Below are 12,985 nucleotides of genomic sequence, written 5' to 3'. Positions count from 1 at the left end.
GTGTTATTTACTTCCTTTTTAAATAGCGCACACTTTTTGGGACTTAACTTCAGACCAGCGCCAGCTATTCTCTGGAAAACTTCATCTAAGTTTTTAAGATGTTCATCAAAGTTCTTGCCCAATACGATGATGTCGTCCAGGCACACTAAGCATGTTTTCCAATGTAGTCCTTTCAATACCTGATCCATGAGTCTCTCGAAAGTAGCTGGTGCATTACATAGTCCAAAGGGCATTACTGGTAATTGCCAAAGACCATCTCCGACGCTGAAGACTGTTTTCTCTTTGTCTTCCTCCTTCACCTCCACTTGCCAGTAGCCGCTTTTCAAGTCCAGTGTGGAAAACCATTTCGTACCAGAGCGCGAGTCCAGAGTGTCGTCAATTCTTGGCAATGGGTAGCTATCCTTTTTCGTAACGTCATTCAACTTCCGGTAGTCCACGCAAAAGCTCATTTTTCCATCCTTCTTCTTTACAAGTACTACCGGTGAGCTCCAGGGACTAGCTGATGGTTCGATGACGCCGCTGTCGCTCATTTCTTGTATAATTTGACTCACCACAGTGTCAATTTGATGTTTCACAACATTGGTGCGGCCTGGTTTGGAACCATCCTGGTCAAATATGTTTGCGTACTTTAGGAGCAGTTGCTTTGCCTTACTCTGATAATCTTTCCTCCAGCCCCTCCGTCCATGCCGTGATGTCATTTGAAAGATCAGTATTACTAGATGAAACGTGTTCCTGGAGCTGTTCACAGTTAATAATTACTTCAGCCTCTTGGCATCTTCCCAAAATAGCTCCTTTGGTCAGTTTGAGTGGTGACTTGAACTCATTGAGTACTCTTACCGGAATACGTCCATCTTGTTTTGTCATAGCCAGGGTTTTTCCTACAAGTATGTTCGGTGCTGATTTGTTTGCTGCTTCGACAACCCACAATTTGTTTCTCCCACAATCTCCATCAACCTTTGCCCAGACGACTGCTTCGGATTTTGGTGGTATTTGCTGACTCTCTTCCACCAGTACTCGTTTACTGCTGTAGCCTCTCTCGTAGCCGTTTTTCTTATATCGCATCGTCTTGCTTTGCATGTCGATCTTGATGCCTTGGTTGATTAAGAAGTCCACTCCAATTATGATTTCATCAACAATATCTGCCACTATAAAATTGTGTAGTACCGTGACGTTCCCAATTGCTACTTCGCATTCTACTTCTCCAATTACCTGGGTGTCCTCTCCCGTGGCTGTACGTAATCTTGCTCCAAACTTCAAATCACTGTGCGCCATACCCGTACTGCAAATTTTCTGAAGCCGCTATTCGTTGCCAGTCGAATAATATAATATACCCATCTCTGCCGCTGCTAGCCTGCCATATGATACCCTCTTCCGTTATATATAATAACCTCCTCTGCTAGCGCTCTGCTGCTGCTGATGTTTGCTGTAGTTTTCGGCGTTATGTATAGGTGTAGCTGTACATATGGCCGTTATTGTATGAAGCGTGTTCTGCCTATGACCGTTATGTGGTATGTGAGGTACAGTACCCCTTTTGTAGTTTTAGGTTTTATACTATTTTAGAATTTATCAATTTTCCAAATTATTACCGTATGTATGTATAAATTATTTCAGTTATGTATTAAATTTATCGATTTTTCCATTTTTAATAATTTGTAGTTTATCTCTGTTGTTGTTAGTTTTCTATATTATGTTGTATTTGTAGATCTTCTGCGTTTTTCGTTACAAAAAAAAAGTTATGTAATTATTTCGCATATTTTATTATCTCCGAAAAAAATTAGTTTTACGTATTATTATCTTCACTTCAAATACCACCCTATATACCCATTTAAAAGTTTTTATAATGAAAATTTATTTTGATTTAATTCAGTTGCCTTTCCGCAATTTTGTTTTGTAAAGCTTTGAATATCCGTGTATCCGTATATTTTTGTAGTTTTTCAAGTTTTTAAATTTTTTTTTTTGCATTTTTGAATGTTTTTAAATTTTTTTGTATGGGTTTTCGAATGTTTTTTAAATTTTTTTTTGTAGGGTTTGCCTAGATTTTGAATTTTTTTTGTAATTTTTATAGTTTTTTAAATAACATGTTTTTTTTTTGTGTAATTTTTGGAATTTAAAAAATTTTTTTTTATGTTCTTCACACACACACACTTACTTGGTTTCCTTTTAAATAAATGTTTGTTGAAAATTTGGTTTAAAGTTTAATTATTTTATTTACAATAGTTTGTCTGTACACGTTTTAGCTTCTTAGTTCTTTCTTTAGTTTAACTTAACTTTTATTTTAGTTTCTAGACACTACTCTTAATTTAGCTTTAACAATTTTATTCGCGTCTATCTAATCTGCCGGTTCCGTCTAAAAACTGTTTTATACATCCACGCTGCGTTGCCATTTTTCCTTATCACTGAATGTTATTGCCACTGCTGAGTGCAATTGGCATTGCTGTTCAGCAACAGCTGACGGCGATGCCACCTGCACGCAGGGGTGAATTTTGTTGCGTAAAGCGTGTAACGCAGTGCGGTTATATCTTTTTGTTGACTAAATCCGCTCGAATGATGGAATGAGATGCACCCGTATCTACAGTCAGTAAACGTTCCTTTCCGTACACATGTCCTCCAACAGTAAGATTGCTCGATCTTCTTCCAATCTGCGAGATAGAGATTATGGGGCATTCAATTGCGGGAGCCAGCTGTCGCCCCTTGCGGCTGACTCGATTTAGTTTAACGATTGGGTGGTCTTGGAGATTTGCTCATCTCCTTCTGCTCTGCGTTTACGACCACCCACATTGTTGGAACTGTTAGGGTTGGTGTTGCAATAACGCGCAATATGCCCTAGCTTTCCACACTTAAAGCATTTGACTGCATCATTATTCTTCTGCTGTGTACCCTTCAATGCTTCCAAAATTGCGTCTACCCAGTCTGGCCTTTCCACTTGCACGCGATGAGCTTTGTACGCTGGCTTACTCAAAAGTGAGGCTTTCTGAGTCAGTGCATGCGATACCGTTTCAGCAAATGTTAGTTTTGGATTCGCATATGTAGCCCGCTTCGTTTCCACATCTCGTATGCCATTTATGAAACTCTGGATTTTTACCCTTTCAGTGTTTTCCACGGGTGCGTCCGCATTTGCAAGATGAGCCAATCTTTCAATATCTGAAGCAAACTCCTGCAATGTCTCATTTGATTTTTGGTAGCGGTTTTGCAACTCAATTTGGAATATCTGTTTTCTATGCTCGCTTCCATAACGTCGTTCTACAGCAGCCACCAATGCTTCATAATTGTTCCGCTCTCCTTCGGGAATCGTCTGTAGGATTTCCGCTGCTGGCCCCTTCAATGCCACGAACAGTGCAGGAACTTTATCTTCCGCATTCCAGTTGTTCACTGCTGCGGTCTTCTCAAACTGTAGCTTGAAGACCTGAAAAGGAACAGAACAGTCAAAAGATGGAGTTTTTACCTTCGTATTACTCGCTGAAGCAGCCGGCCGATTAAGTTGCAATTCCTGTATACGACCTCTCAAAGCATCCACCTCTGCCTCGAATTTTTCTTCAAACTGCGTTATTTTCTCGTCCATACGCGCTTCGAGTTTTGATGACATACGCGCCTCTTGCTCTTTCAGTTGTGTTTCCATCTTTGATGTAATCTGTGTCGACATTTCTGAAATACGTGTCTCATGTGATTCCAGCTGGGATGCCATATATGTCTTCTGCTCTTCCAGTTGAGATGACATTTGCGATGACATTTCTGAAATACGTGCCTCCTGTGCTTCAATCTTCGCTGTTATACGGTTCTCCTGCGATTCCAGCTGAATTTCCATCTTGGATGTTATGCGTGTCTCTTGCGATTCCAGTTGAGATGCAGTACTTGTCTTCTGTTCTTCCAGTTGAGTTGACATGTTGGTGGATATTTCTGATGACATTTCGGACATTTGTGTCGATATTGCAACCAATATCATGTTCAAGTCTATGTTCGCCATTGTCTAATGTGTTTCATTTTTCTCCTCCAATTTTTATGTCTCATCGCCATCAAGATGAAATACATACTCTTCCACATCAATTCCTTCTAATTCCATTGCCTCTCGTAGTCGTGCCTGAAGTTCAAGTTTAATGCCGGTCGTATTCAATCCACGGCTCTCCAACTCCTTCTTCAGTTGCGGGATCTTCAATTCACTTAACTTTGCCATGCCCAAGTTGTATTCGAAGTCTTCGGAATTTATTCAACAATTCCTCTTCTGACACCAATTGTAACGAATTTGCTTGCAAATCCTCTTATTTGCCTTTTTGCTAAGTTCGTATCACTAAACTGTTGAATTAATAACTCCAATATTGAATAATGGAAACATGGCCTTTATTAAAGTACTTCACTATAACACTTATACTTTGCAAGTAGCTGGCTTAATAACCAAACTGATAGCTTAAATGAAACTGAATTTCAAAATAATACTGCTATTGCTCGCTAGATATCGTCTTAATCGAAACTGATTATAGCGCCTCTACCGCTGGTGCTTTTATCCTCTTTGATTTCCTCGTGGCATCTTCTAGGCGCTTCCAGAATTTACTTAGTTGCCGCCATATAATTATAACTACAGATGCACGTATATAGCTTCTCATATGCGTGTATTTGTGAGCGACACTTCAACAATTACAATTGCATACTTTTGGGAGCATCTCTTCTCTGCTGCGTGTACGTACATATGTGTAGACATAATGTTTTATTCGTTTATGTAGATACAAGTGACTGTCTGCTTTATTGTTGTTGTGACTTCATTTACTTAGCATCAGACTAGGGATGTGAGTATCACCTGGTGTCACTCATATTCGTCACAATATAGTAATAGGAGTAACGTTCCTGCTAAATTTCATCATGATATCTTCAACGACTGCCAAATTACAGCTTGCAAAACTTTTAAATTACCTTCTTTTAAAAGTTGGCGGTGCCACGCCCATTGTTAAAAATTTTACTAATTTTCTATTCTGCGTCATAAGTTCAACTCACCTACCAAGTTTCATCGCTTTTTCCGTCTTAGGTAATGAATTATCGCACTTTTTCGGTTTTTCGAACTTTTCGATATCGAAAAAGTGGGCGTGGTTGTAGTCCGATATCGTTCATTTTAAATAGCGATCCGAGATGAGTGCCCAGGAACCTACATACCAAATTTCATCAAGATACCTCAAAATTTACTCAAGTTATCGTGTTAACGGACAGACGGACGGACGGACGGACATGGCCCAATCAAATTTTTTTTGGATACTGATGATTTTGATGTATGGAAGTCTATATGTATCTCGATTCCTTTATACCTGTACAACCAACCGTTATCCAATCAAAGTTAATATACTCTGTGAGCTCTGCTCAACTGAGTATAATAAAAGTAATAACCAACATTTCAAAGAAAAAATCATGAGAATCGGTTAATTTTTGACAAAGTTATTGTATGCTGTAATGCCTTGCATCAATAAATGAGGGAAAAAATGTTTAATATTCAAAAATTCATAGCTCGAAAACAACAAGTTTTGGCTAATAGGCATTTAGCCGAGTTGAAACAAGAATTGTTCACTCAATATAGAAACAGTTTAAACAAAAAAAAAAAATAACATTTTTTGAGAAATAAATTCTTGAAAAAACTCATAAATTTTACTAAATACTAAACAAAACAATTTTTTTAAACCATATGCTATTGTTTTTAAAAATATAATAACGAACATTTCAAAGAAAAAATCACGAGAATCGGTTAATTTTTGACAAAGTTATTGACAGTTGAAAAAATAAGTGAATAAAACACCGATTGCATTTTATGGAATTCAATTGCCGATAAATTCGAAAAAAAACTTTTTTGAGGCAAAAGAAAACACGTGTTTAATTTTTTTGACCAAAGAACAACATATTCAAATTTCATCGAAATCAAAAATCATGTCCTGCGCGGACCGGGTGCCTTGAAATGGAATGGGCCTTAGCAATTTATTCCTATTAATTTTTTCCATTTTTTTAAATTCTCCCCTCAGCTTAATTTAATGAGTTTAATTTCTTGTTTTTTTATTCGTTTTTGGTTTTAGCATATACATATGTACGTAGATAATATTATTTTATTATTTTTATATTTGTTGCTTGGGCTATGTTTTATTGATTGTTTTTTTTTTTTTTTTGTTTCTTCGCTGCCATTATGGGTAGTGCTTGTTTGTTGAAATTAATGTTTACTGCATTGCATGTGGGAAAGTTGAAAATTTCGCTTTATTTAGTGCGTAAAACTTTTTGTGACCTTTGCACACATTTACTTTTTAAGTTTCTAACCTCTTATTTTTGTTATCATTTTTGAAGAATTACGATGTTTTTGCAATAAAAAAAGCTTTTTTATTATTGCAGCGAACTTTTCTTTCCCATCTTCAACAACAGCTATAACTACATAAAAATCGTCCCATTCGTTATTATGCCAAACTAAAGTACAACCCTTCTAACCCCACACTCCATACAGAACTTAGCCTGTTCAATTAAAAATTTAGCGCCACATTCATGACAGAATTTCGACATTTTCATACTCGTAATTATTGACGTCGACCTGGATAGCACGCCCGATGCATTCGTACTCGACAACGAACTATTTGAACTGTATTGCTCTGCGGTGGTTGCGACCACAGACGAATTTGCTATTGCTGTCGATTGCAAGTCGTTGGGAGTCACCGCAGCAGCATGTGTTGTAGTATTTGAAAAGTTTCTTGCTGCTATCGTTGGCGAGATCAGAGGACTCTCATTGTTGCAACCAATGTTGTGATTGTTGTTGTTATTGTTCCTATTGCCGCCCATTATGTTGCTGGTATGATGTGCTGCCGGTGCATAGTGAGTACTGATGTAGTTATTGTTTGTGTTGCTGCCAGCAATACCATCATACAACTGCTCGTGCTGTTGCAGTTGTTGGTTACATTTTATATCGCAATCACTGCCATCCGAATTTTCGCTGCTCGATGAGCCGCTATTGTGTCGTGGACGTGCCTTCTCTGGCGCGTATTTATATAACTGTGTTGCTTCTTGTTGCAGCTGTTTTTGTTGATTTTGTTTCTGCTTCTGATATTGTTGTGAATCTGTTATCTTTGGTATTAGCATAGCACTATTGATGACAGTCGATGTGCTAGTTGATGGACGGTTGCGTATGGCACCGCGATGAGGTGTGGCCGAGAGCTCTGAAGATCTCTGACGCGACAGGCTGTAAAAAAAAAGCAAAAACTAGTATTTGATTACGGTTTGGTTCTTAGTTTTATGGCAAAAGTTCTTGAAATCCATACTGTGGCGAATATTAGCATTTCTAGCATCACTATGCTGTTAGTAAATAAACACAACGACAGAAAGCCATTTACACACATACATATAAGGCAACGAAGAATATTTCACATACATAAACAGCAGCTTCAGGCAAAGAGATTATTTCACATACCCATATGTAGTAAGCAGATAATAGCCAAGAAGAAAGAGAAACAATCACACATCACGTTAGCATCAGCTAAGAGCAGAAGTCGTTACTCACACATATACATGCATATAGCTACAAGAAAAACATAAACTACAGATATATATGTATGTAGCTAAATAACCAAGTATGAGAAACTGTTCCTGAAGGCATGTTAGTGAAAAGTCTAGACCTTAGGAGAAGTAGGTGAACGAGGCTAACTGAGAGATAAAAGCAGCGCGGTGCAAGCGAAATCAGTCAGTTTGATTTTAACACGCTTAAGTTAAGTACGCGATAATTGTGAAGTACTACTCTCAAAGCAGTCCTAAATGAAGAACGTTTTGTTATACTGAATATTTGAGTTGAGACAGTTCAGCAGATAGTTCAGAGATTCGAACGTTAACAGAAGCTGCAAAATAATCTGGAATTTCCCAATATTCGTTACAATATCAATCGATTCCTCTGTTTATCTGTTGCATATGGCACCCCGATTTGATTACGGCACTAGCATTTGATTACGGTTTGGTTCTTAGTTTTATGACAAAAGTTCTTGAAATCCATACTGTGGCGAATATTAGCATTTCTAGCATCACTATGCTGTTAGTAAATAAATAACGACAGAAGGCCATTTACACACATACATATAAGGCAACGAAGAATATTTCACATACATAACCAGCATCTTGATGCAAAGAGATTATTTCACATACCCATATGTAATCAGCAGATAATAGCCAAGAAGAAAGAGAAACAATCATACATCGCGTTAGCATCAGCTAAGAGCAGAAGTCGTTACTCACACATATACACGCATATAAATAAATAAATGTAAGGTGCTATAACCTCCGAAGAGATCTAAGGCCGAACTTCTCTTCCAATTTGCGTCGTGCTCCTCTTGATTTTCCCTACAAATTGGCCGGACGGGACCTACATGTTTTTTTTATGTCGACTCCGAACGGCATCTGCAAGGCAGATGAGTTTTCACTGAGAGCTTTTCATGTCAGAAATACACCCGGAGCGCTTGCTTAACACTGCCGAGGGGCGACCCCGCTTAGAAAAATTTTCTTCTAATTTAAAAACCTTATTTCTAAAATTTTTCTGTTGCTTTGCCCGGGGTGCGAACCCAGGGCATACGGTGTGGTAGGCGGAGCACGCTACCATCACACCACGGTGGTCGCCATACATGCATATAGCTTCAAGAAAAACATAAACTACAGATATACATGTATGTAGCTAAATAACCAAGTATGAGAAACTGTTCCTGAAGGCATGTTAGTGAAAAGTCTAGACCTTAGGAGAAGTAGGTGAACGAGGCTAACTGAGAGATAAAAGCAGCGCGGTGCAAGCGAAATCAGTCAGTTTGATTTTAACACGCTTAAGTTAAGTACGCGATAATTGTGAAGTACTACTCTCAAAGCAGTCCTAAATGAAGAACGTTTTGTTATACTGAATATTTGAGTTGAGACAGTTCAGACAGATAGCTCAGAGATTCGAACGTTAACAGAAGCTGTAAAATAATCTGGAATTTCCCAATATTCGTTACAATATCGGAACAATTTCAGAATCACTTCGGGATTATTTTAGGTTTCATTTCGGGAAAACTTTGAAACCATTTCGAGACTGTTTCAGGACAGTTTTGGGGCAGTTAAACCATCCTTTCGGGTAAATTTCGGGACTGTTTTACTTCCTTTATATTAGTTTCGTTTGATGTTTTCCCGCCAATTTCCATACAAAATTGGATACTCTTGCAATCCATTTTTGAGTAACTTCTCGGAGAGATAGTCTTGAAATTTGGAAGACATGCCGGAGACCGGTGAGAATTAATAGAGAATTCGCTAGGTGGTCCACGGATCGTGAAAATTCAAAAAATCGTTACAGCTTGAAAATTTTGCTTTCGAGTTGCAAGGAACTTCCCGATAACCCAATGACCTGGAGCTTTAAGCAAATACGTAATCTTGTTGAACTTTGATATTCAAATTTTGACATAACCACTGTTAATACTTTTATGAGGAACAAAAATATAAGGAGGGTGGGGGGGGGGGGGGGGGGGGGATGAAAAAACCCACTCCATTGATGTCGCATTTTGATTATAATTTCAACTTTACGTAATTAGTTGATATCTCTATTTGGATTATAATGCGTATTAGCAATGCTTACTCATTTCTAACAACTGTCTCTGCGTACTTGTCACGGGTGGGACATATTTCATTGTTGAATTATTCCTTAACAACTTCAAAGAAGTCAAAACTGAACAGTTGAATATTGTATTTGAAACGAGTTTCTAATATTTTATAACAAATATGAAATAAGAGAACGACTTGCACAATTTGGGATAACATTTTTCGACTTTTTTGTCGGTGGGACTCAGCTAATATTGTTTCATATATCTAATAATAATAATAACGGGCTTACATAAAATGGTAAGAAACGAAAAATGTCTCTTTAAACAAAGTCATAATTTTGTTGAACTTAGATATTCAAACTTTAACATAACCACCAAAGTTTTTATGAGGAACAAAAATATAGCGGATTAGCGCACATTGCCGGACTTACGTAAAGACTATATCGAAAGCCTACTTTTTGCAATCCATCTATTAATTTTTGTTCCTCATAAAAACAAAGGCATACTCTTTTCATATTCAAATTTTAACATAACCACTGTAAACAAGTAAGGAAGGCTAAGTTCGGGTGTAACCGAACATAACATACTCAGTTGAGAGCTATGGAGACAAAATAAGGAAAATCAATCTGGGGTAACCCTGGAATGTGGTTGTATAACATGTGTATCAAATGAAAGGTATTAAAGAGTATTTTAAGAGAGAGTAGGCCATAGTTCTATGGATGAACGCCATTTAGGGATATCGCCATAAAGGTAGACCAGGGCTAACTCTAGAATTTGTTTGTACGATATGGGTATCAAATGAAAGGTGTTACTGAGCATTTTAAGAGGGAGTGGGCCTTAGGTCTATCGGTGGACGCCTTTTCGAGATGTCCCCATTAAGGTGGACCAGGGGTGATTCTATAATGTGTTTGTACGATATGGGTATCAAATGAAAGCTGTTAATGAGTATTTTGAAAAGGAGTGATCCTTAGTTCCATAGGTGGACGCCGTTTCGAGATATCGCCATAAAGGTGGACCAGGGGTGTCTGTACGATATGTGCATCAAACGAAAGGTGTTACTGAGCATTTTAAGAGGGAGTGGGCATTAGGTCTATAGGTGGACGCCCTTTCGAGATATCGCCATTAGGGTGGGCCAGGGGTGACTCTAGAATGTTTGTACGATATGGGTATCAAACGAAAGGTGTTACTGAGCATTTTAAGAGGGAGTGGGCATTAGGTCTATAGGTGGACGCCTTTTCGAGATATCGCCATTAGGGTGGGCCAGGGGTGACTCTAGAATGTGTTTGTACGATATGGGTATCAAATGAAAGGTGGTAAGGAGTATTTTAAAAGGGAGTAATCCTTAGTTCTATAGGTGGACGCCTTTTCGAGATATCGCCATAAAGGTGGACCAAGGGTGACTCTAGAATGTTTGTACGATATGGGTATCAAACGAAAGGTGTTACTGAGCATTTTAAGAGGGAGTGGGCATTAGGTCTATAGGTGGACGCCTTTTCGAGATATCGCCATTAGGGTGGGCCAGGGTGACTCTAGAATGTGTTTGTACGATATGGGTATCAAATGAAAGGTGGTAATGAGTATTTTAAAAGGGAGTAATCCTTAGTTCTATAGGTGGACGCCTTTTCGAGATATCGCCATAAAGCTGGACCAAGGGTGACTCTAGAATGTTTGTACGGTATGGGTATCAAACGAAAGGTGTTACTGAGCATTTTAAGAGGGAGTGGGCATTAGGTCTATAGGTGGACGCCTTTTCGAGATATCGCCATTAGGGTGGGCCAGGGTGACTCTAGAATGTGTTTGTACGATATGGGTATCAAATGAAAGGTGGTAATGAGTATTTTAAAAGGGAGTAATCCTTAGTTCTATAGGTGGACGCCTTTTCGAGATATCGCCATTAGGGTGGGCCAGGTGTGACTCTAGAATGTTTGTACGATATGGGTATCAAACGAAAGGTGTTACTGAGCATTTTAAGAGGGAGTGGGCATTAGGTCTATAGGTGGACGCCTTTTCGAGATATCGCCATTAGGGTGGGACAGGGGTGACTCTAGAATGTTTGTACGATATGGGTATCAAACGAAAGGTGTTACTGAGCATTTTAAGAGGGAGTGGACATTAGGTCTATAGGTGGACGCCTTTTCGAGATATCGCCATTAGGGTGGGCCAGGGGTGACTCTAGAATGTTTGTACGATATGGGTATCAAACGAAAGGTGTTAATGAGCATTTTAAGAGGGAGTGGACATTAGGTCTATAGGTGGACGCCTTTTCGAGATATCGCCATTAGGGTGGGCCAGGGTGACTCTAGAATGTGTTTGTACGATATGGGTATCAAATGAAAGGTGGTAATGAGTATTTTAAAAGGGAGTAATCCTTAGTTCTATAGGTGGACGCCTTTTCGAAATATCGCCATTAGGGTGGGCCAGGTGTGACTCTACAATGTTTGTACGATATGGGTATCAAACGAAAGCTGTTACTGAGCATTTTAAGAGGGAGTGGGCATTAGGTCTATAGGTGGACGCCTTTTCGAGATATCGCCATTAGGGTGGGCCAGGGGTGACTCTAGAATATTTGTACGATATGGGTATCAAACGAAAGGTGTTACTGAGCATTTTAAGAGGGAATGGACACTAGGTCTATAGGTGGACGCCTTTTCGAGATATCGCCATTAGGGTGGGCCAGGGGTGACTCTAGAATGTTTGTACGATATGGGTATCAAACGAAAGGTGTTACTGAGCATTTTAAGAGGGAGGGGGCATTAGGTCTATAGGTGGACGCCTTTTCGAGATATCGCCATTAGGGTGGGACAGGGGTGACTCTGGTATGTTTTTGTACGATATGGATATCAAATTAAAGGTATTAATGAGGGTTTTAAAAGCGAGTGGCCCTTAGATGTATATGTGAAGGCGTTCTCGCGATATCGACCAAAATGTGGACCAGGTGATCCAGAAAATCATCTGTCGGGTACTGCTAATTTATTTATATATGCAATACCACTAACAGTATTCCTGCCAAGATTCCAAGGGCTGTTGATTTCGCCTTGTAGAACTTTTTCATTTTCTTCTACTTAATATGGTAGGTGTCACACCCATTTTACAAAGGTTTTTCCAAAGTTATATTTTGCGTCAATAAACCAATCCAGTTACCATGTTTCATCCCTTTTTTCGTGTTTGGTATAGAATTATGGCATTTTTTTCATTTTTCGTAATTTTCGATATCGATAAAGTGGGCGTGGTTATGGTCAGATTTCGCCCATTTTTTATACCAAGAAAAAGTGAGCTCAGGTAAGTACGTGGGCTAAGTTTAGTAAAGATATATCGGATTTTGCTCAAGTTATTGTGTTAATGGCCGAGCGGAAGGACAGACGGTGGACTGTGTATAAAAACTGGGCGTGGCTTCCACCGATTTCGCCCATTTTCACAGAGAACAGTTACCGTCATAGAATCTA

At 38.9% G+C, this 12,985-nt stretch overlaps 1 protein-coding gene across 5 annotated transcripts in view; it reads right to left on the bottom strand.

Annotated features, from left to right (window-relative positions):
• Window positions 1–5,992: 5,992 nt before the first annotated feature.
• The window catches only part of LOC137243043 (serine-rich adhesin for platelets), a 116,089-nt gene continuing 109,096 nt past the window's right edge, over window positions 5,993–12,985 (bottom strand). For 4 of the 5 annotated variants that reach the window (XM_067770208.1, XM_067770212.1, XM_067770209.1 and 1 more), the window contains one exon: window positions 5,993–7,180. In XM_067770208.1, the coding sequence (XP_067626309.1) occupies window positions 6,418–7,180 (763 nt within the window). In that variant the 3' untranslated portion in view covers window positions 5,993–6,417. Of the gene's footprint in view, window positions 7,201–12,985 lie in introns of all 5 variants that reach the window. The other variant, XM_067770210.1, reaches the window with a different exon arrangement.

Source organism: Eurosta solidaginis, chromosome 3 (assembly GCF_040869045.1).
Source record: "Eurosta solidaginis isolate ZX-2024a chromosome 3, ASM4086904v1, whole genome shotgun sequence".
Taxonomy (NCBI): Eukaryota; Metazoa; Arthropoda; class Insecta; order Diptera; family Tephritidae; genus Eurosta; species Eurosta solidaginis.
The sequence above is the reverse complement of the archived record's forward strand: the minus strand, read 5'-3'. Positions and strand labels throughout refer to the sequence as shown.